This window comes from Felis catus, chromosome B2, assembly GCF_018350175.1.
Source record: "Felis catus isolate Fca126 chromosome B2, F.catus_Fca126_mat1.0, whole genome shotgun sequence".
Lineage (NCBI taxonomy): Eukaryota > Metazoa > Chordata > Mammalia > Carnivora > Felidae > Felis > Felis catus.
Genome location: NC_058372.1, coordinates 41,215,049 through 41,238,778, shown reverse-complemented (window position 1 = coordinate 41,238,778; position 23,730 = coordinate 41,215,049). Strand labels below are relative to the sequence as shown.

The window sequence follows — 23,730 nt, the reverse complement described above, 5'->3', positions numbered from 1 at the left end:
TAGAATAATACTGGATTTCATATTTACCTATGTGTTTTCTTTGACTGGATTTCTTTCTTTGTATGGTTTTGAGTTATTGTCCTAGTGCCCTTTCATTTCAGCCTAAAGGACTCCCTTTAGCATTTCATGTAAGGCAGGTCTACTAGTGATGAACTCCTTCAGCTTCTGTTTCTCTGTAAAGGTCTTAATTTCCCCTTTGTTTTGAAGGATAATTTTATTGGATATAGAATATTGGTTGAGAGTCTTTTATTCTTCTACTCAGAATAATTTCAATAGTCCATCTTCAAGTTCACTCGTTTTTTTCTTCTGCTAGCTTGAATCTGCTGTTGAATCCCTGTAGTGAGTTTTCCATTTCAGCTACTATACATTTTAGCTCTAGAATTTTATTTAGTTCTTATATAATATTATGATAATAAATGTATATTAAAATAATATAAATTTAAATAATTTCTCTTTATTAATATTCTTTATTCATTTGTTCATTCTCCTAGTTTCCTTTAGTGTTTTTGTCTATTGTTATTTGTTTTGTTTTGTTTTGTTTTGGGGGGGAGAGTGAAAGTGTGAGCAAGGGGCAGAGAGAGAGAGAGAAAATCCCAGGAAGGGTAGAGGGAGGTGGGGGGAGAGAGAGAGAGGGAGAGAGAGAGAGAGAAGCAGGGCACACCTGAAGCAGGGCTTATATTTTACCTGAATTGGGGCTTGTGTTCACCAGATGTGGGGCTTGAGATCACCCAATGTGGGACTCCCAACTCATGAACTGGAAGAATATGACCTGAACCGAAGTCAGATGCTTAACAACTGAGCCACCCCGGTGGCCCTGCCTATTTTTTTCTTTAGCTCTTTGAGCATATTGAAAACCTTGATTTAAAATATTTGCCTAGTTAAGTCCAACATCTGAACTTCCTTGGTGAGATGGCTTCTATAAACTTTTTTTCTGTGAATGAATCATACTTTCTTTATTCTTTTTATACCTTGTGATTTTTTTGTTTAAAACAACATTTTGAATATTACAGTGTGTCAGTCTGGGAATTAGATCGCCCTCCCAGGGTTTGCTGCTGTTGATTATTGAAGACTGTTGTCATCCATTTGTTTATTAACTTTTCCAAACTCTTTTTGCTAAGACTGTATTTCTTGTTGTGTGTGACTACTGAAACTGTTTCATTATCTCAGTAGTCAGTCAGTGACCTGACAGAAATTTCCTTAAATGCCTGGAGTGAAAACACCACCACCACCAGCTTTTTGTAGTTTGGCTCTGAGCTGGGGCACTAGTTCAGTGCTAAACCAACTTGTCTGAAACTCTGCCTCAGCCTTCACCTCCTGATTGCATGGAGCCCAAAGATCATCCAAAGGTGCAAGTCTAGAGTCCTCTCAGTTCTTTTCTGAACATGCACTTTCATGCTGGGTTTCCCCAATCACATGATAACCCTTCAGAGTCCTTATTTTCCCATGTAGCTTTCTCCTCATGCTCCTACTTGTCAGGCTTTTAAATCCATCTGCTGCTTATTCCGTTCTCCATCTCTTGCTTTAGGTAACCACCAGTAGTATATATGTCTTTAAATACTTTCAACAGATGCTACTTGGAAATCTGCTTCAACCTGAGCGGGCAAAACAAGAGGTCAGACTCAGCATGGGTCCCCTGGGGAACCACTAGACAGGGCAGAATTTACAGCCACAATCTTTTGAGAACAAGGATGCATATATCCTCCCCTGGCACTAACAAGCCACACTAGGAATGTGGGCCACTGTCCCACAGCCACCACCAAACTGGAGAAGAGGGGATGGTAGACAGGTAAACAAAAATTCCACGTTTTGTTACTGATATTTAATAGCTGCTTCCTTCATTAAGCACCCCACTGGTTAGACTCCATTGTAAGTTTTATTAGACTCCCAAGTTCTGAAAAAGTTGCTTCTTTCAGTTTTTGCCAGCTTAATGATAGCTTCAGTGGAGGACTGATTCTTGTAACTCTCTACCATGCCATTTCTGTGACATCTCAATATATTTAACTTTTTGAGGAACTGTTGAACTGCTTTCCATAGCAGCTGCACCACTTTGCACTCCCACCAGAAGTGGGAGGGTTTTATTTTTTCCACATCTTTCCCAACGCTTGTTATTTTCTGTTATTGTTCTTTGATTACAGCCATCCCAGTGGATGTAAAAGGATATATCCTTATGGTTTTTATTTGCATTTCTTTAATAACTAAAGATGTCAAGCATCTTTTCATGTGCTTATTGGCCATTTGTATATATTCTTTGGAAAACTTTCCAAATCCTTTGCCCATTTTTTAATTGGATAACTTGTCTAAGATCCTTTTTTTTTTTTTTTCAACGTTTATTTATTTTTGGGACAGAGAGAGACAGAGCATGAACGGGGGAGGGGCAGAGAGAGAGGGAGACACAGAATCGGAAACAGGCTCCAGGCTCTGAGCCATCAGCCCAGAGCCCGACGCGGGGCTCAAACTCACGGACCGCGAGATCGTGACCTGGCTGAAGTCGGACGCTTAACCGACAACGCCACCCAGGCGCCCCTAACATGACGTAATTTTTAAGTACAAGAAGAGGCACTTCTACCTGTGTAAAGATGCATGTTGTATTAATTAGGACTCTTGGTTATAACAGAAACCTAACTTAAACAAGCTTAAGAAAAAAATGGATAGGGGATCATTTATTTGGTAACTGGAAAACTGGGGCAGCGTTATATCCAGGAGATCAGAGATGTCATTAGGACCCTCTCTTCCCCTTTCCCTCAGCTTTGCTTAGCCTCATTCTCTCTTCACTCAGGGGCAGGATAGTCCCTACAGTCTCAAGCTGCCATGGTCCTTATAGGTTTCTGTCTAGAAAATGAAAAATGTATTTTTCCTAATAACACCAAAAATCTCTGGGATGAAGACAAGTGTGACTTGGTCCACATTCCTATCCCTGAACAGTTACTATGGCCAGGTGAATGAAGTACTCACACCAGGCCCTGCTCATAAGCTCACCATGGAAAGGCAGGCTCTATCCTATAGAACAATCTAGACTAAGTTGAATTCATGTGGAATGGGGGAAGGTGAGATTCCTCAAAGGAGATGCTTCTCTTTTTTTTTAAGCTTTCTTTTTTTTAAATATTTACCCATTTATTTTTGAGGGGGGGTGCAGAGACAGAGGGAGAGAGAGAATCCCAAGCAGGCTCCGCACTGTCAGTGCAGAGCCCAATATGAGGCTCGAACCCACAAATCGTGAGATCATGACCTGACGTGAAAATCAACAGTTGGATGCTTAACTGACTGAGCCACCTAGGCACCCCCAAAGGAAATGCTTCTAAATAGAAAATAAAATGTCCTCAGTAGAGCTGCAAAGATTCAGTGCTGCCTTTACGTTTGTAACCTTTCTTTTAGTGGCTTTTTATCACAATACGGATGCTCAAGTTCTTGTCCCCACAAGATATGATAATTATTGCCCTGTCCTTGGTGGAGGGTGGTGGTGGTAAGAGATTATGAATAAAGATGTTCTAGCTCTGCCTCTTCCAAAAGTCCCAGAGAAGAAGGGGAAAAGCCAATCATTTTGGAGTGGGAAAAGCCTGGAACTTGACTCCTGATTCTCTGATTTTGAGTTTCATAGAGGAACTGAGAAACTCCTCTATAAAAAGGTAAGCATTTGCATTTTTCTGAATTCATAAGATTAAACTATTTTAGTTTCATTAACATGGTCTCATGACCTGGAAGGACTGTTCTTATATATTGTAAAAAATTACCCACCACACCTTAGATGAGGAAGTTGCCGATGAATATCAGGTCTATAGCAGGCTGACCACTAAGTTTCACTCTTTTTGTTTTCTTCTCAGTTTCCAGCATATAAATACATTTTTCATGCTGCAAATTATTTGGATATAGTTATTTTTATATACTTTGAGATGAAATATACATTTCGAAGTGATATTTGAGAAACCAAATTCATCTTTTTATGGAAAACCACCATTTGAAGCTGTTGTTGATTTCTTCATGAGCATAAATTGAAGGCAACTGTGGTAAAGGATCAGAGGGTCCTTTCCTACAATCTTCAGTCTGAATTAGCGCACAGCTGATGCCACTGAATCACAAAATCTAGCCCACTTAATAACCCTAAGCAGCTAACCACAAGTAGCTGTATACAGGGGGCTCTCCAGGTTCGTGTAATGACAAGTGGAACACGAAGTAAAAGGTCACACTTGCTGGTGTGTTTTTAAGAAAGCATTTCAGTCTGTTTTTGTTTTGTGTATATGTTCCTATTTTTTTAAAGTAATATAAATGACAAAGTTTACTGGTTGGAGGGGATATTCAGAAGATGGAGAACACAGGTTATGGGAAATAAAGGTTAAGAAACACAATGATCAAGAGGTAAGACTAATTTTTCATTAACATGCCAGAACTGAATGAAACCTTTCAAGAGTCATCTAGGAACAAAGTTTTTGGTAATGCCTTAAAAGTCAAGCATGTGCTCATATACTTGAACAAATCTACAAAGATATAAAATAAGTGGACTTTATAGTTGTAATCAAAACCCACTGCAGTATGGCAGCCAAGTTTGTATGGTGCTTTACAGTTTACATAACACTTTGCCACATTCTCTCATTTGCCATATATTTAATGATAGACATAATTGTGCTACATACTAATTAAGTTTAATTAGTAAGTTCTTGTGAATGACTGTAATTAGTGGAACTGGTTTGCTGCCAAAGCAAATTTTCAGTTCTCATTTTATTAGTTACCTAGTATTTATAATCAGGATCAGCTTAAATCATATTCTGGTTTGTATCATACATGCTGATCCTCATGAATATTAAGAGAGAAACTCCTGAGTTCTTACTCCTCGGCACTTAAGCTTCCCTTGCTCCAGGGCTTTTGTTGTACCAAAACTTTCAACTCCTACCAGTCCCCTCCTAACTCCACATCTCTTCACTAGCCTTCATCTACCCATTTCTTGAGGGAGACTTGTATATAACATTTAACATTCTTTCACCAATAAATATTTATTGAGCACTGTGTATCAGAGATTGAGCGAGGTGTTGGAAACATACACAGTGGTTGACAAAGCATTCCTGGTCCATGCCCTTATGGAGCTCACAGACTAATGGGTAGACAAAGCCTAGACTGGAGTGGGGAAGGTGGGCAGGAAGTTGTCGGACCTGTTTTACTCTCCCACTAAGCTACCAATGTAGACTTTATCATGAGTCTCCATTTGTCTTTTTTTCCTTGTGTGGTTGAACTCTCAAGCAAGGAAAACACAGTTATCATCAGTTGTACCCCCTGGGCCCTCCAGCACAGGATATTGTAGGAGAGAGTGCCGGGGGCCAGTAGCCTGGTATTGAGTAGGTGAGGGGAACCTAAAGTTAGGCAGGAATTAGTGAGGAATTAGTGATCTTAAGGAGGCAAGTTCTCAGAAAAGAAATAGCATTTGCAAAGGTCGTGAGGCAGGAAGGAATTTGGCAGGTTTAAGAAGCTCATTTAGTATGGTTGGAGGGAGAAACAGGAGAAATGGCTAGAATTGGAAAGGTGTAGGCCTTAGAGCCAAGTTAAAAACTTTACCTTGAGGGTACTGAGAAGCCATGGAAAAGTTTCAGTGACATTTCCCTGTCTCTTGTAACCCATTATTTACCTGGATAGGTTCTCTTATCTTTACAGAGGTGGTGTGCAGACAGGTGTAGTATCTTTTCAGACTGAAACGCACCGGCAGCATAGCAGAAACCATGCTTAGAAGCAGGGGGTGGAAAGAGTTTGAGAGCTTGAGAGTCTTGGGTCTGTATGATTTGAACAAATCTTTTAACCTCTCCAGGCCACTTTCCTTTTATGTACAATTGATAATGTAGCATTTAAACCCCTCATCAGGCTGTTGTAGGGTCAGGAATAACAGGTACAGTGCCTATGACTGGTACTCCATAGGTGGTAGCTGTCTCTATTTTAACAGTGTTCTCTTGCTAACACAAATTTTACACTCTTCTTTGGGAATAGAATCACAAAATCATATACTGTACTGTCAAATTGTGAAGAAACCCCGAAGGTCTGCCTGTGTATGATGCTTGCATCCCTTCTGCCACGCTGGCGATCAGTTGGTTCGTTGTCCAGCATTATTTATAATATCCAGGGACAGGAAGCTTACTACTGTCTGAAACATCCACTCATGTTTGGGTTCTGCAAAAGGGTTCTTTTCTTGGACAGAATCCAAATCTGCTTCCCTGTGACCTCTCTCCAGGGGTCTCAGTAGTGCCCCTAATGCCTTGTCCATGCGACAGCCCTCAGGTGTTTGAGGCCATTATCTTCGCCACCACCTAGAGTTGAAGAGCTTATTTCTTCAGCTTCACAACAACAATAAAAGGGTCAATTCAGGGGCACCTGGGTGACTCAGTCATTTAGGCATCCGACTTTGGCTCAGGTCATGATCTCATGGTTCGTGAGTTCGAGCCCTGCTGTGCTGACAGCTCAGAGTCTGGAGCCTGCTTCAGGTTCTGTGTCTCCCTCTCTCTCTGACTCTACCCTGCTCACACTCTGTCTCTCTCTCTCTCTCAAAAATAAATAAACACTAAAAAAAAATTTTTAAAGGGTCAATTTATCAAGAAAGACAGCAATCCTAAAGCATACATGTACCTAACAATAGACCTTGAAAACATGAAGTAAAAAGTGTTAGCGATAGATTTTAATAAAAATAAAAGAGGCATCTGGCTGGCTCAGTCAGTGGAGCATGCAGTTCTTGATCTCAAGGTTGTGTGTAGACATTACTTAAAAATCTTAAAAAATAATAATAGTAGCTATCATTTACTGAGCACCCACACTATACTTGGTGCTATAGATAAACAGATGAGTCTCAGTCACAAGTAAATAAGTGTAACACAAGTATACAGATACTGTGACCGGTCTGTGCAGGAAAATAAGTAGGGTGTAATGGTGGAGCACCAAGGGAACAATCATCTTTATGAAAGAGGAACCTGCCTCTTAGATGACACAAACTCTACCCTGACAACTGAATGGGTAATACCTACACTCAACTGGACTTAGCCACGCGTGGTATTTGTTAAAATATCACTTTAGAGGCTTTAGTCACACAAAGTATTCAAAACAGCCACTGTCAGTAAAACAAGTGCATTTCTACAAGAAGTGTTCATTTTCCCTGTTAACATTCTTTATAAGGCCTCTTTTAAAAGAGACAGAATAATAGCAGCCAGGCAAGGAAGAAGAGTGGAATACTGTGATTTACTGTATGTACAAATGGATGGCCAATATTTAGAAAGGAAGAGTTTCAACTAGTCTTTCCTAAGCACTGACATAGAAAAGACAAGGCATACTGTGTTTGTTACAGTACAGGAAGGCCACAGAAGAGAGGAGCAGCAAAGCACTTGCCCCCCAACTCAGTGCAAGTTGTGTGAAAGCAGCATGGTGCTCACACTGCAACACTGGCTTCTTTGTGTGGGGCCCTGTGCTGGATGCAAGGGTAAAGATGACCTCTCTAGGAGGCTGAGGCATGTGTCCAAGGTGATCCAGCACAAAGAGCTACAGGGCCTTGGGAAAGGATTGCTCTGGAAATTCAAAGGATAGATCCTTGGACAAATGAAGCTAACCTTCGAAAGGAGAATACATACAATGTCTAAGAATAACTACAACGAAGTCCTCCCAGCCTCCTGAAGTGGGACCTCCATGAGAACCATAGAGAACAAAAAGCAATGAATCTTAAGCTGCCTTCTTTAAGAAGAAATGAATGAGAGAGGCAGAAACACAAGAGTAAACATTGGTGGAGACTAAAACTAATATTTTGCAAATTTGTAAAAGGAAGCCCATCAAGAAAGTTACAAAACTCTAGGGGCGCCTGGGTGGCTCCCCTACCCATCCAACTTCAGCTCAGGTCATGATCTCCCGGTTCGTGAGTTTTGAGCCCCACATCAGGCTCTGTGCTGACAGCCTGGAGTCTACTTTGGATTCTGTCTCTCCCTCTCTCTCTGCCCTTCCCCGCATGTGTACTCTGTCTTTCTCTTAAAAATAAACATTAAAAAAAAAAAAAAAAAAAACCAAAAACTAAGGATCTTGAAATAGTTCCCAAAACAAGAAACAATGAAAATGTATAGAAAAGTTTGTTTCACGGTGTGCAGCCTTGCACCTTTATAATTCAACAAGGAGGATAAAACAAGTGTTATAAGCAAAAAGTACTGATGGAGACAAGTGAAGAAACAGGAGTGTTAAGTGGAAGTTCCTAGACACCAGTCCCATTCCATTGCCCAGTTGAGGGAACTCAAGTCCAGAGAGGGTTCTCTGACTCCTGAGACACAAACAGATTCCTCTTACCCAGCAGAGCAGAGCACTGCAGCTGAAGGATAACTTTAACACAAAGTCCCCTTCAGCTGTTTCTGAGCTGACTTGACAAAACAAAGAAGCTTACTCCAGAAAAGTCTTAATTTTACCACCTAATACTTCATCGAGGTATTCTTTTCACTGCTGGGGCACTGGCACACAGTAATCAGCTCTCTTTCCTGCCCCTCACTTGCTGAGCTACCTTTTTATTTTTTAAAAAAATATTTTATGTTCATTTATTTTATTTTTTTTTAATTTTTTTTCAACGTTTATTTATTTTTGGGACAGAGAGAGACAGAGCATGAACGGGGGAGGGGCAGAGAGAGAGGGAGACACAGAATCGGAAACAGGCTCCAGGCTCTGAGCCGTCAGCCCAGAGCCTGACGCGGAGCTCGAACTCACAGACCGCGAGATCATGACCTGGCTGAAGTCGGACGCTTAACCGACTGCGCCACCCAGGCGCCCCTCTGTTCATTTATTTTTGAGAGAGAGCACAGCAGGGGAGAGGCAGAGAGACAGGGAGACACAGAATCTGAAGCAGGCTCCAGGCTCCGAGCTGTCAGTACAAACCCGATGCAGAGCTCAAACTGAAGAACCGTGAAATCATGACCTGAGCCGAAGTTGGGCATTTAACTGAGCCACCCAGGTGACCCTTTGAGCTACCTTTTTAAAAAAATAAGTTCTCTTCAAGCATTGTTATTGAGAAATTGCTCACACACCATAAAGTTCACCCTTCTAATGTATACAATTCATTGATTTTTAGTATATTCATGAGGTTGTGCACCTACCTCCACCAATTCCAGATCATTTTTATCTCCCCATAAGAAGATCTCATACTCATTAGCAGATATGCCCAACTGTTCCACCCCAAACCACTAGCAACCACTAATCCACTTTCCGTCTTTATGGATTTTCCTATTCTGGACATTTTATACAAATAGAATCATACAACATGTGGTGTTATGTGTCTGGCTTCTTTAGCATGTTTTTATGGTTCATCCATGTTGAGCATGCATCAGTACTTCATTCCTTTTTATGGCTGAATCATATTCTATCACAGATATACCACATTGTTTATCCATTTATCAACTGATGGACTTTTGGCTATTGTGAATAGCAGTACGATGAACATTCATGTACAAGTTTTTGTGCGGACACGTGCTTTGCTTTCATTTCTCTTGGGCATATACCTAGGATTGCAGTTGCTGAGTCATATGGTAATTGTCTAACCTTTTGAGGAATTGCCAGAATGTTTCTCATAAGGCTGCACTATTTTACATTCTCATCAACAGCATATGAGGAATCCAATTCTGACACATCCTCCCTAACACTTGTTATTACTCCTCTTTTTTATTATAGCCATTCTAATAGGTCTAAAATGATATTTCATTGTGATCCTGATTTTCATTTCTCTAATGACTAATGATGTTGAGCATCTTTTCGTGTGCTTGTTGGCCATTTGTGTATCTTCTTTAGAAAAATATCTGCTCAAATTCTTTGCCCGTTTTAAAATTGGGTTGTCTCTTTATTTATTTATTTATTTATTTAAACGTTTATTTATTTTTGAGACAGAGAGAGACAGAGCATGAACAGGGGAGGGGCAGAGAGAGAGGGAGACACAGAATCCAAAACAGGCTCCAAGGCTCTGAGCTGTCAGCACAGAGCCCGACATGGGGCTCAAACTCACGGACTGCGAGACCATGACCTGAGCCGAAGTCAGACGCTTAACCCACCAAGCCACCCAGGCGCCCCTGTCTCTTTTTTTTTTTTTTTTTTTTTTATTTATTTAGAGGGAGAGTATGAGCAGGGGAGGGGCACAGAGAGAGGGAAAGAGAAAATCCCAAGCAGGCTCCATGCTGTCAGCACAGAGCCCTGTGCAGGGCTCGAACTCAAATCACAAGATCATGACCTGAGCCAAAACCAGGAGTCAGACACTCAACTGACTGAGGCACCCAGGCACCCCAAATCAGGTTGTCTTTTTATTGCTGAGTTGTGAGAGTCCTTTATATATTCTGATTATTAGATCATTATCAGATACATGTTTGCAAATATTTACTCCCATTCTCTGTGGATTTTCTTGAAGTGTCCTTTGAGGTGCTGCTGGGCTACTTTTAACAAATACTAAAACACCTCAAAATAAAATTAGGAATATGTAATTAGTGTCTGAATTATAGCTTTAAATTTATAAGCATTATAAAGCCCAACTGGCTCAGTAGGAAGAGCATGCAACTTTTGATCTTGGGATTGTGAGTTAGAGCCCCACATTAGCTGTAGAGATTACTTTAAAATCTTAAAAATAAGCATTATAATGTCATAAGCAAAAGTTGTTGTTTTTAAGTTTATTTAGAGAGTGTGAGCAGGGGAGGGGCAGAGAGAAAGGGAGAGAGAGAATCCCAAGGAGGTTCCTCACTGTCAGTGCAGAGCCCAATGCAGGGCTCGTCTCACCACCCTGGGATAATGACCTGAGCTGAAATCAAGAGTCAGTCGTTTAACCGACTTAGCCACCCAGGCGACCCTCACAAGCAAGCTATTGTATCCATACCGGTTTTGAGGCTTCCAAACAAAGAATCTTGAGTTCATTATGAGATCCATCATAATGATAGCTATCACTTTTATAGCAGTTATGTGCTAAGCACTGTTTGGGCACTTTCCATGTATTAACCTACTTAAGTTTCCCCAACAATCCTATGAGGTAGAGATTTGTCATTATACTCATTGTACAAATAAAACGGATGCAGAAGGAGCTTAAGTAATTTGCCTGAAGCCAGAGAGTAAATAGCAGAGATGCTCCCCAGATTCCATTGCTCTTAACCAACCACCTGCGAGACTGTCAAGGCTGAATTAAAACATTTCAAAGAATGCCTGACCCCTCACTTTAAGGAAATAATAGTGTTTTCATGGCGCCTACACTCTGGATAGTTTTCCTCTTGTACCAAGCCAAAAAACTAGTGCCACCCTTCCAGGCGTCTTCATTTCTATCTTCCTTTCCAGTCTGGCTTCAAGTCCCTCTATTTTCTCCACCGCCCGGCCGGAGGCTTTAGTTTTGGAAGTAACCGTCTCCCAGGTGGAGTTGTTCTAAATTTCTGACGGCCAATAGGCGCCGAGGCGCCTCGGATCCAGCCCAATGAGGCTCAAAGCTGAGCCATGGGAGGGGCCAGCGAAGGGGGCGGGAACGGAGCCCCCCTAGGTGGTGCCTACTGTGTGCGGCGCCAGCTTCCCTGCGCGGAGCCATGAGCTGGACCTGCCCGCGTTGCCAGCAACCCGTTTTCTTCGGTGAGGTCCGGGCTGAGGAGGGAGGGGGAGATGGGACGTCCTCTGAGAACGCGAGGAACTGGCGACCGTGTGTTCTCAGACCCCCTTTCCACCTCTCGGGAGCAGGGCACTCGGGCGGGTTGGAACTGGCCTCCCGGGGACACTCCTCGTAGTCTCTAGGAAGCAGGGCGGACGGGGCTGAGGAGGGGAATGGGGGCGCCCGCTGCTAGGCCTGGCTCCCCCACAGCCCGGTTCCACCTTGTCCCCCACAGCGGAGAAGGTGAGCTCCCTGGGCAAGAACTGGCATCGCTTCTGCCTGAAATGTGAGCGCTGCCACAGCGTCCTGTCCCCAGGAGGGCATGCAGAGGTGAGGCCTGGCCAGGGCGCACAGCCCTCTGTCCCTGTTCTCCAAGCACCAGTCCCCAGTTTCCGCTCAGGAAGCTCACCGAAGGCAACCTCAGCAGTCAGCTACCAAGACCATCTACCCGGAGGGCCCCACACCAACCAGGACTTGGGACGCCTGAGTTGTGCTGGTGGACCCGGTGCCTTTCGGTGGGGAGGGGAGAGAAGCAATGCTGTTTTCTGGCCTGCTCTTGCCCTTTCTCCTGTCCACAGTGGCAATTCTAGCATGTCAGCTTACCCTCCACCCTCCCGGCCTCACCAGCCCCACCAGGCAAGTGGACAGATACACCTGGCAACCGGACTTGAGGGAAGGCCTGTAGGACACAGGAGAACCCCCCCCCCCCCCCCCACGCCTTTAGCCCTGAGCAACCCTCTTTCCTCTGCTTGTGCCTAGCACAACGGGAGGCCGTATTGCCACAAGCCATGCTATGGGGCTCTCTTCGGACCCAGGGGTAAGTACCAGCCTAGAAGAGGCCAGGGGACAGCAGGACCTTCCTTGTGGCTGGGAGCTGGAGACTCAAGGCTGACTGCCCCTGTTTTCTCTGCAGGGGTGAACATTGGTGGTGTGGGCTCCTACCTCTACAACTCCCCCACTCCCACCCCTGCCAGCACCACTCCCCTCAGCCCCAGCAGCTTTAGCCCCCCCAGGCCCAGGACTGGCCTCCCCCAGGGCAAGAAAAGTAAGTGAAGTTGGGCCCCAGCTACTCCTCATCCTTAGGCTGGAACAAAGGGTAGGACCAGGTGGCAGTCTCCCACCTAGTCCTCTGCTTCACATTCCTACAACTTTGTGGCAAAGTCTTCTTTTGTCCATGGCACTTTGGCGGGGGAGAGGGGGGTTCCCTTATGTCAGCTGCTGAGTTAAGAGGTAAATTGGGTAGATGGCATTATCATCCCCATTTTACAGGTGAGGAAAACAAAGTGTGTAGACAGCAAAGTGTGTGGCTTGTGCAGTCACACAGCTAGTCAGAGGCAACCTGACCTGGAGTTCAGGCCTCTCTCAGGCCAAGGCCATGGAAAGGATGACCTAGGAGCGAGGGTCATTGAGACAGGGCCAGCCCCTCATATTCTTCCACTTCTCCCCTCTCCCTGTTCCTCCCTCCCATCCCCTAGAGTGGGCAATGACACCATGCTCCCCAACACCTGACACCCATGCCCTGGCCAGCTCCTGTATCAGCTCAGGTTTCCTGAGGATTGAGTTGCTGACAGGGTTGGGATGGTGGGCACCTGAGCCCCTGGGAGGAGAAGGAAGTGGGTGGTCCCTCCTACAGATAGGGATGGGGCAGGATGAGGGGCCACAGGAAACTGAGCTCTGTCCAAGAAAGCAGACTCATGGCCACCTGGGTGGAGGGCTCTGGGATAAGCATGGCTTTTGGAAGAAGCCATGTGCGCGGGCCAGTGCTGGTGGGCCCTGCTTAGGCATGGTCCCCACCTCAGCCCTAGCCAGGGCCTCTTCCCCTTAAAGGCCATCCCCACATGAAGACATTTACTGGAGAGACTTCACTGTGCCCTGGCTGCGAAGAACCTGTCTATTTTGGTAAGCGATAATGGAAAGCTTAGGGAGGGGGCCAGAGGATGGGCATCAAAGTGTAGGGAGGTGGTGCAAAGTAGGCAGGTCTCCCTGCCCTGCCCCCCCTAGAACTACCAAATGTCTCCACCACCAGCTGAGAAGGTGATGTCTTTGGGCAGAAATTGGCACCGACCCTGTCTGAGGTGCCAGCGCTGCCGGAAGACCCTTACTGCTGGGAGTCATGCTGAGGTGAACAGGGTAGGGATGGGTGGTTGTGTCGGGAGGAGGGAGGCTGGAGATGGGAAGAGAGCCAAGCTGAGATGGCTCTCTTTCTCTTTATGTCCCAGCATGACGGCGTCCCCTACTGCCACATCCCTTGCTACGGCTACCTGTTTGGCCCCAAAGGTGGGCAGCCACACCCCAGACAGTGGGCCTAAAGTATGGCATGTGGGTCTGTGGGGATGTGTGGGCAAATTTCCCTGTGGTCAAACACACCCCAGACCCCTCCCAATTCCTTTCATCCCTCAGCCCAACACCCTCCAGCACCAGGGACCTTGGTAATGGGGCTCTCTCTCTCAGGTGTGAACATTGGTGATGTGGGCTGCTACATCTATGACCCTGTGGAGATAAAATCCAAATGAGATGCTCACAGGAGAGGTCACTCTAACTCGGACCTCACCCATTCCCTCCATGGTCCTACTGGAAGCTACAGAATTCTTCAGTCCCTCAGGGGGAAGGTGGGCTTCAGGTGGCCTGGGCCTAGGCTCTATGGTAGACCAGGGGGTCTAGACATTCTCTGCCAATTCCTGCCTTTCCCATTTCTATCTGGTCAGGGGAACTAGGCTACCACATTTTAAAGGGTGGCCTCCTGGCCTTCCCAATCCCTTCCCTAGCAAATTCGATAACTTCAAGGTACTTATAAAATGTGTTTATTTTGGCTTCTCCAATAAAATGTTGGCTCCCATGCCTTCAACGCTTCTTTGGGCATGAGGCCTAATCAATGGGTTGGAGGATGGGAAGTGTAGGGAGGGGGGATGCATTACCCTGCAAACTACCTGGGAGGTATAGGGCCGGCCATGGGAACAAAGAGCTCTGTTCTCCTGGAACCCTGGTCCTGGACAGTTCCCAGCACCACGCAGTGAGTGGACAGCATGCCCACCAGCTCAGTTGGTGCCAGAAGTTATCATAGGGCAATTCCTTCTTTAGCACCATCTCTAGGAGAAACACATTATTCAACATCTCATTTGAGCATGACAACAGACAGATCCTGTGGTGAGGTCTGCTAAGAGGCTTCATTATCCGTTTGAGAGATGAACAGACTGAAGCCCAGAGAGGGAAACCCACATGCCCAAGGTCACACAGCAAATCAGTGGCAAAGTTGGGATTAGAACCCAGGGCCAGACTCTGGCTTCCCATCCAGGGCTCATCCCACAGCTTCTCACTGCTGCCCCAAACCCACGGGACACCTTTATTTACAGAATAAGAGGGGTACCAGAATTGTCCAGCAGCCCACTGCATTCTAGGAAGTTGCCCAGTTGCTGGAGGCCAAACAGTCAAGGCTGGATGAGCACAGAGAAGGGGGAACTGGTGGCAACTCCAGTCCTGGGCAGGGGACTTGATGCCTGTAGCCCCAGCCACAGGGCTTGCCCTTCTAATCTTCCAGCCCCTGCTGCAGAACTTCTGTAGAGAGCTTGCCCCTGATACCACTCAGTTCTGGATCTGCTTCATGGGCATCTCTTCCTCCTGAAGCCTAGACAGGGCACTGGGGAAGAAGGAGTCATGAGCAATGGTGGGATTTAGCCCCTGGGCCTACCACCCAAGCCTGCCTCGTCATGGCTGGCCTATGCCTCTCCCCAGCTGCTGGTAAACAAACATGTATACTTCTGCCAGTGACTCACACACATGCTTGTATGCATCTCTGATGTGCAGGCATACGTGAAGGGGTGCACACATCCACCTCTTCCTGGACAATCTTGGACATCTGTGTACACACACATATATGGACTTGTGTACTTTTACACATGCAGTTTGCATACCTCAGGCCATACACCCATGCACGCTTGCACATATGCACCAGATACACAATGTGCACACAGGTCTTCTCTGAATCCTACCTAAGGTGTCAGGTACCTGGGCACCCATTCCCACATGCATGTGCTCACACAGACACAAATAGTTCTGTACACACACCTCCTCTCCACATCCTGGATGGTCTCTGGCAGCTGTGCTTGCTTCGTCTCTGGTAGCAGGAGGGCAGTGCAGGCAGCCAACAAGGCGATCCCCCCATAAGTGAGCATGGGTAGTGACAGCCATACTCCATCCAGCAAGGCTGCCAGTGGAGCCAAAGAGCCCCCCAGCCGGCCCACCAGTGCAGTCAGCCCCATTCCTGTCTGTCTGTTCAGAAAGAGGACAGGGGAAGGTAGGTGTTCACACCCACTTAGGGTCATGCCTCACAGGGCTCCCCCATCCTGGGCTGGCAAGCCCTGGTGTCCCCTTCTCCCCAGACGGCTAAGAAAGCTAAGGCTTCTTTCAGGTGGTCTTCCCACTTGTCCCCAGGCCAGGGACCTATTCTGAGAGTAGGGTGATGTGGAAGGAAGAGGGACAGCAGCTCCTACAGACCCTGTCATGTTGGTAGAGGAGGAGCAAGGCTTTCTAAGCATACCCAGATACCAACAAGTCTCCCCACCTGCCAATAGCTAGCTGAAAGGGCCCCAGAAATTACCTTCAGAGACAACCCCATAGGGCAGCTCTGCCTGGGCTGTGGTAAATGGGAGGGAGGTACAGATGGCGCCTTTTGCGACTGTTTTATTTTAAAGGAGCCCCAGAGAAGTGTGACCTCGCTCAGGGTCACTTAGTAAAGATAAAATGCTCTGCCTTCTCCCAGACTTAAGCAAACGCAGACGGCTCTGATTAGCTCTGTATTCTGGGTGTGGTATAAGGAATGGGTGGGAGGAACTGGGCTGCAGTGTGTGTGTGTGTGTGTGTGTGTGTGTGTGCGCGCGCGTGTGTGCGCGCGCGCGTGGCGGGGAAGGGGGGGTTGGTAAAGAGACGTGATTACAAGCCCTCCCCCCCCCCCATAGGTTGTCAGGCTCCCCTCACCTGAGCACGGTAGGGTACAACTCCGATGTGAACAGATAGGCTGTGGTGAAGGCAGCTTCAGAAAAACCTTTTCCCATCACTGCTAAGGCGGTGCTCCAAGACCCCATCTCTAGAGGAAAAGGGGTTCAGGCAGTGAGCGGGCCTTGTGCGAGACCGAGAACTCCAGGGTGGGAGGTTGCCCAAATGGAGGGCTTTGAGTGGGGGCCTCCGCGAAAGGGCAGGAGCTCTGGGCCAGGAGGCGGGGCCTCCGATGAGTGGGCGGGGCCTCCGGGTGAGGCTCACCCGAGGTCACCAGCAGTCTGGCACCAAAAGCAAGGGCGGCACCCAGCAGCGTTCCTGCTTGCGTGAGACGGCGTCCTGAGTGGCGCACCGACAGGTAGACCAGCAGCTTGGAGGGCACCTCCACGGCCCCGAACAGCAGCTGCGTTTGGTACACGTTCAGCCCCAGCCCCGACACGTCCAGGCTCAGGCCATAATAGGAGAAGTTTACTCCAAACCTGAAAGGGGTCGCAATGCACTCAGGGGCCCTCCTCTTCATCCCCCTTGTCCTGTCTTCCTAGGGAGACTTGGCCTTTTAGAGGGACCACCTCCCCCGCCTCCAGAGCCTACTGCCCACCACCATCCCTGTCCTCATAATCCCCACGGAGTATGCAGCACGTGCCAGTGGCCAAAGCGTCTTTACCTAATCTTCACAGCAACCTTGTGAGGTAGGAACTAACAGCGTCCTGTTTTGCAGAAGGGGCTCTGAGGCTTGGGGTTAAGTGACCTGTCCAAGATCTCACAGGAAGTGGCAGCACCTGAATTTGAGCCCTGCTTCTGATGCCTGCTCCATCTTGTGATCTTCCCGTGTCCCATCTCCCCAGAGGCTGGTCCTCCTGCCCTGCACGGTTACAGTCCCTCCAACTCACACTCAGCATCATTCTGGAGTCTGCCTCTCTGTCCACCCATCCCCTGCTCCTCACCACATCACCATGCAGCATAGCGAGATATGTCGGAGCCTTGGGGTCCGGAATAGGTCTAGGTACGAGGGTCTGCGGACCACTTGCTCTCTGGCGGCCACTTTGCTCAGGGCCTGGTGGGAGAGGAGGAGAGTTTGTAACATCAGAGTTGGCTGTGGGCCTTAGCTAGGCACACTGATCTCTCTGGGTCTCTGTTCCTCCTCCCTTCTCCAATAGTGGGGGTGGGGATGCACGTGCAGGCTGAGTCGGGTGGGCTCCGAGTCAAGGGTGTGGCCCACCAGAGCCAGGTAGGACATCCCAATGAGTTTGGAAACTCTCCACTGGGGGTCAGGAGCTTTTCCTGCACATACAGTGGGCCCTAGGAAGGGGACGCTTGACACAGGACGGCCACACACACACACACACACACACATACACATACACATGTGCGCGTCCCCACACACATGGACTTGCATGTGCTCACACACACACATTCACTCTCACCTCCCGGCTCAGGCTGTCCTCACCCACAGGCCACCCATTGATCCTGGCACAGCGGAGTAGGTACCTGTGGGCCTCCTCCACACAGCCCTGGGTCAGAAGCCAGCGTGCAGACTCAGGCACCCACCTGGGGGACAGCAGGAGGCCCTTCAGGCAGAGTCAGCACCCACAGTCACATCTCCCTCCTGGACACACCACAGCCTGTCAGCCTCCAGGCTCTTGCTCATGCAGTCCCCTCAACCTGGAATGTGCTCTCCTTCTCAAACCCTCCTCACCTGACAAACTTTTATTCAAACTTAAAATCCACCCTGCCACACTTCCTTGCCCAGGCTTAGTTCCTCCACAGCCTAGGATTCCCTTCTCTGTTCAACTGGATTGGTCTCATTCTCATTCCCCAGCGTCAGCCACCCACTTCTCCCATAAGTGACAGGAGGGCATAGGAGGAAGGAGAGACCGACATACAGAAATCCCCAAGGGGCATCAAAAGCCAATTCATTTTTGGAAGACAATGAAATGCCCACCCTGCCTGGCTTCCTATTGTCCTGCTTGGACTCCCTACCCCTATGCTGGCCCTGTCTCTCCATCCCTGTCTCTCTTGTGATGCCCATGTCCATCTCTATCTGTCCCCCTGAATCTGCCCCTCAGTCCTGGTCTCTGCCACTTGCTATCTCTCACTGATTCTGTTTCTGTCTCTCCACTGTCTCTCAATATGTTACTGTGTGTTTCTCTGCTTCTCATGCCCACTGCCATCTTCTTTGTACTGGTCTGTCTCTCTTTCTCTCTTTTTCTGTTTCTCGGTCACTGACTTTTTCTTTCTTTTCATATCTCAGTCACTCTGTATTCTAATCTCAGCCTCTGATTAACTCCATCTCTGGCTTCCTCTATCTCCCACTCCCAAGCTGCCCACAGTCCTCACCAGAGGCTGAGGATCCCTGGGGCACAAGGCAGAGTGACAGCCAGCAGAAGCCATCGCCAGTCCCGTATCAGGTACCCGACCAGTGCCAACAGCGTCACACCCCCTGTCCAGAAGGTGCTGCTCAGGACACCTGCCACGGTGCGGTGTTCCACATCCAGCCATTCCAGTTCTGGGCCCAGGGCAGGGGCCAGAGACAGGAAGACAGTTAGCAAGGGCCAGATGAGTTCAGTCTCACCCTTGACAACTGCCTCCCTCCAGTCTTCTGGGCCCTGCCCGTCCTTTGCCTGCCTCACCCAGTGGCATCACGATGATGGTGAAGCCAGCCAGAGCTGTGCCAGTGAGGGTGCGGGTGATGACAAACATGATGTAACTGACTGAGGCTGCAGACACCAGGCCTAGCACCAGGGAACTCACATAGGCCACCAGCAGTAGACGGCGCCGCCCAAACCTGCACAGGGGTCATGCAGAGTCAGTTCCCTATAGAGGGGAGGTCCCACGACAGAGGTAGACTAGGCCCATACCCCAACCAGTGGGAGAGGGTGCCCCAGCCCGCTCCCTTATTGGCCCCCACTGCACCCCACCTGTCAGACAGGTATCCAAAGGCCACAGCCCCCACAAGCACACCAGCAAAGAAGAAGGTGGACGTGGCTTTGTTCAGGCCTTTCTGCTCACACACGAGGTCCCACTGCAGGGACAGACAGGGAGGGGCCTCTCATGGGCACAGGCCCTCTCCAGGTAGCACCAACCCCCCCACCTCCAGACTCTCGGCCTCCTGAGGTCAACTGTTCCATATTGGTACCTCCGTGTCAGATAAGAAACCCTCAACTATTCACTCCAATTTGAGGGGTAAGAGACTTTGCCCTTCCCCAATTCTGTAGCCTCAACTTCTTTCTGTGGAGGGTCTTGACCTTGACAACAGGTCCGCTCCTCTCTAGAGAGACTCTGCCCCATCTGCACTCACCTCTAGGTAGATTAAGTAAATCCCAGACCTGGGCCCAAAAGGAAGGGAAAGAAGGAGGCCTCTATTGTGTCTCCTTCTCCTACTGCAGAACACCTTTCTCAACTCTTCCCCAACTCCCGAGAGCCATCTTAGCCCTTACCTGCCTTAATCACCTCCTAATTAATAATAGCAGCTCTGGTGTATGGGCTCCTTACTACAAGCCAGGAACTAAGCTCAGTGCTTTAAATTCATAGACCCCATCTACAGATAGGTAAACTGAGATTAGGTAAGGTAAGGTAACAGGTCTAATGCCCACACAGTAATTAATCACCCAGGGCAGTGGCAGGCCCATCCCATTCACGTGTCCCCCAATCTCCTGCTCAGGTACCTCGGTTGCAATGGTGGAAGAGAACTCCGAGCGGTCGTACTCCCAGCCCTGAGGACAGGGCATTGTGGAAGGCTCACCCTCCAGCTGCCCAGGGCTCTGCCCCGCTCCCCATAATGTGGTGTTGGGGAGGGCCTGGGAGTGATTGAAGTAGAGGCAGGAGCTGAGGGTGCCATCGGGCTCCCGGGGCAGGTGGGCCTCCAGCCAAGCGTCCTGGTGGCTGAAGTTGGCAGGGGCACCAGGGAGGGCACAGCAGTGGGCAGGTACGGCAGCCAGGAAGATGGGCAGGAGAAAGTTCATGGGCAGCAGCACTCTGGGCAGGGCCAGCAGTGCCACATTCCACAGTTGGAAAGGCCCAAAGCCTCCCACCTGATCTAGCAGCTCTTCAAATCTCATGCCGCCCACCCACCCACTGACCAGTCTCTGTGAGGGCTTCCTCTGTAGCGTTCAGTGCAGCACAGTCCACCCACCACTTGGACCTTTGGACTCTGGAGGCAGGAGCAAGTAGACTGATGAGCAGAAGTTTACCATCAGAATCCAGCCCTCAGGGGCTGGGCCAGGACTGAGCCCTCCCTGGTCACCAGGTCTCCAGGGATCCCTGCCTGTTTGGCCCAGTGCCTGGGTGAGGGGCCGTCCATTCAGAGGTCACCGACTCCATGGCTCTGGGACTTACATATTGGTGCTCAGGGGTAGCCTCCAGTTGCCATGATGGGGTAGCTAGGTGTGCAGGAAGTGAGCCCCTAGCCCCAGGATCAACTGAGCTCCAAGAGTCCTTAAGAGGAGGAGTCCCCTGGGGCCTGATGGCAACTCTCCAGGAATGCCCTTTGTCCTGTGAAGATTTAGGTCAGCCTTATGTATGGAAGCCACAGCTTGGCTGGACCCTCAGGATTCAAGACTGAGAGCTAGGCCCTAACCAGGTTGAAGAGTTCTTTCTGCTGAGTCACAAAGCCTCCCTATACCCCAAGGCCCCCACCTGGAGCTTATGCCCTGGCCTGAGACACACCTGGAACTGCACTGGGCAGCCTGGTCAATCTGGAGGATCCCAGACCTATCACCGTCCCACTTCCCATACACATAGTCCCTCATGCCTTCCCCCTGCCCCTCTTTTCAGGAGCTTCCCCTTGGGGGACTGAGTGGGCAGAGACAGCGGTTTGCCAAGGTCCCACCATAGGTAGCTGCAATGCCTAAGACTCAGGATTTGTCTGACTTTCCCCACTCAGTTCCCATTCATGGCCCCTGCGGCAAAAGCACAGCAGAGGCCAGCAATATCAGCTTTGTTCTCATCTGCTTCTCCAAACTCAGGGTTGGCAGAGCTGGGAGGTTGTCAAATTTGTTTTCCCCAGGGCTCCAGATTTCTAAGCAAATAGGCTTCTAAAAGGCCCAACCTAAAAAAAAAATTTGAAAACCACTAATTTAATGTAGCCCTCATTTTGAACAGCTAAGGAAACGGTGATGGGGGGTGGGGCGGGGGCATTGCTGGGGCCACACAGTGACTCAGCAGCAGAACTGGAAAGAGAACCAGGATCCCTGCCTCTGCCCAGGCCTTTGACCTGCTGCTGCACTGAGGATGTTCTGTGTGCACTAGGCTGGGCTCCCCGAGAAAGCTCTGGGAGAGGAACTAACCCACTGACATGATGTGTGGTAAGGGTGGTGCTAATAACGTGGCAGCATGAGAGGAGGACAGTGATCTAATGGCCGTGACAGGAGGTGATAACAGTAAGATAACCTAAGCATTCTGCAGAGTACAAAGATGCCTGTCACAGCCCCTGCCCTCAGGGAGCACACAGTCTAGCAAGAGGGTTAGAACAAGCTGAACAAGGCTTCCTGCCTCCAGTCTCACCCCTCTCACCCCTCTCACCTCTGCACACCTGCCACAGTGGACATTTAGAAACACAAAGCTAACAGGGCAGCGTCCCAGGGCAAAGCTCCCACTGCTGGAGGGTGAAAGTCCAGCTTCTCCATTTGACCCATGTGATTCCTCCCCTCCCCCCTCCAGGATTGCCCCTCTCCCTTAGCCCCACGCTGGCCCTTCCCTACCATGCCCCCTTCCCTCCAGTTCCCCCAATACACCAGCCTGTTGGCACCTCACACCTCCTTGCAGTCCCCTGGGCAGCACTGGCCTCGCTTTTATTCACTTGGTGGATGCCCAAGCTGCCCTGGAGACCAGCTTACGAGTGACACAGCCCTACCCCTCTTGCTCTCACCTACATGTGACTTCTACCCTGTTGGTTCCTCCCTCATAATCATATTATTTATATAAAAATATAAAATATTGAGGCACCTGGCTGGCTCAGTTGGTGGAGCATGCAACTCTTGATCTCAGGATGGTGAGGGCACGGAGCCTACTTTAAAAACAAACAAACAAACACATACATACATACAAACAAACAAATAACCACAACCATTTGCAGCTCCAAGAGCTAAGTTTTGCAGGCATCTCACCCCCATGGTTCATAGGAAATACTCTGAAGTTTTCATAGCCAAAGGAAACAGCCAATGAAGCCAAGTCTGGACATGGCTGTGGTGCCTTTTTTTTTTTTTTCTCCACCATGGGAATTTCTCTCCTGCCTTAATATGAGAAAGAGCTGATAGTCGGATAGTGGTTACCTTCCCCTCTTTGCATTGACTCCTAGGAAACTCAGCTCTAAATATGCAGCCACGTTCTACAGAGAATGATTTGGCATTAATTGTGCTCCTGTCTTCATTTTATTTCCTGCTTCCACGCTGTATGGCAACTCTCCTCTCTCATGTCATCAAGGAGTGGTGGTGACAGTGACCATCATGTGTGGAGGCAGATGATGGAAATAGGCAAGGTTTGAAATGCCAAGGGTCTAACCAGAGGGCAGATCAGCTCTAAACCACTAGTTAAGAGCTGGTTTTGATTAAATTTTTAACCACTCTCATCCCTCTCCAACCTGGGAATCCAAACTTGAGCTCAGAGGCCAAGATGGAGGAAACATTCATTTATACCAAACTAGAGGAGAAGGAGCCTTGCGCACTGGAAAAATAGCAACTCCTTCGTTGAAATTATTGCTAGAACTGTTAGAGGATTTGGAGAAGAATAAGTTCCCATTTGGGATTGCTTGCAATACAGATTTCTTACACTTACAGACTTATTACTCTTTTCCCCTCTGTACATTCAGTGACCTCAGATGACCTTCCCTTCTTAGTTGGGGTTTCCCTTAAAGCATTATTAAAGCACCATTAAACTGCAACCCATGTCATTATTTCCTACATTGATGATGGTGGTAATGACGGTGGAATTCCAACTGATGGGATCCCAATTTAATGATAAGTATGGTAACGGGATGGTGTAATAGTGATCACATGGGAATACTGATGGTAAAATGGTGGTGATGGGGATGATTGGAGTAGGGGTGAGGGGTATGGGGCTAGGATAATAGTAATACTGATGTGGTTATGAAGGCAGTGGTGGTTACAAGGGTTATATTGTAGATGATACTGATGGTGGTGGTGGTGGTGGTGGTATTAATGGTGGAGGAG

The 23,730-nt window shown here is 48.3% G+C and overlaps 3 protein-coding genes across 7 annotated transcripts in view; 2 read left to right on the top strand and 1 right to left on the bottom strand.

Annotated features, from left to right (window-relative positions):
* Window positions 1-4,206, top strand: part of ZNF318 (zinc finger protein 318) — a 43,522-nt gene extending 39,316 nt beyond the window's left edge. Inside the window, exons 9-10 of the transcript XR_006597790.1 lie at window positions 3,508-3,623; window positions 3,819-4,206. The gene's annotated coding sequence lies outside the window, so the exon portion shown is untranslated. The remainder of the gene's footprint in view (window positions 1-3,507; window positions 3,624-3,818) is intronic.
* On the top strand, window positions 3,508-14,425 carry CRIP3 (cysteine rich protein 3). Of its 3 annotated transcripts, XM_045057595.1 has the most exons (9): window positions 3,508-3,623; window positions 11,278-11,559; window positions 11,811-11,905; window positions 12,335-12,392; window positions 12,489-12,620; window positions 13,403-13,474; window positions 13,602-13,705; window positions 13,795-13,852; window positions 14,027-14,425. In XM_045057595.1, the coding sequence occupies exons 2-9, from the start codon at window positions 11,517-11,519 to the stop codon at window positions 14,086-14,088; spliced, it is 624 nt and encodes a 207-aa protein (XP_044913530.1). In that variant the 5' UTR covers window positions 3,508-3,623; window positions 11,278-11,516; the 3' UTR covers window positions 14,089-14,425. The 3 variants fall into 3 exon arrangements, with proteins under 3 accessions (XP_044913530.1, XP_006931801.2, XP_019686180.1); XM_006931739.5 differs by lacking the exon at window positions 3,508-3,623 and having other exon boundaries at window positions 10,679-11,559; window positions 13,602-13,696; XM_019830621.3 differs by lacking the exon at window positions 3,508-3,623 and having other exon boundaries at window positions 10,679-11,559.
* Window positions 14,426-14,720: 295 nt separating this feature from the next.
* SLC22A7 (solute carrier family 22 member 7) lies at window positions 14,721-21,550 on the bottom strand. 3 transcript variants are annotated; one of them, XM_045057593.1, is made up of 11 exons: window positions 20,230-21,548; window positions 19,483-19,586; window positions 19,195-19,349; window positions 18,902-19,070; window positions 17,989-18,112; window positions 17,509-17,618; window positions 16,829-17,043; window positions 16,547-16,655; window positions 15,638-15,841; window positions 15,346-15,428; window positions 14,721-15,209 (listed from the first exon to the last, which is right to left on the bottom strand). In XM_045057593.1, exons 1-11 carry the CDS (start codon window positions 20,620-20,622, stop codon window positions 15,172-15,174), a joined length of 1,704 nt encoding a protein of 567 aa, XP_044913528.1. In that variant the 5' UTR covers window positions 20,623-21,548; the 3' UTR covers window positions 14,721-15,171. The 3 variants fall into 3 exon arrangements, with proteins under 3 accessions (XP_044913528.1, XP_003986211.2, XP_044913529.1); XM_003986162.5 differs by lacking the exon at window positions 15,346-15,428 and having other exon boundaries at window positions 20,230-21,541; XM_045057594.1 differs by lacking the exons at window positions 15,346-15,428; window positions 15,638-15,841 and having other exon boundaries at window positions 20,230-21,550.
* Between the last annotated feature and the right edge of the window lie 2,180 nt (window positions 21,551-23,730).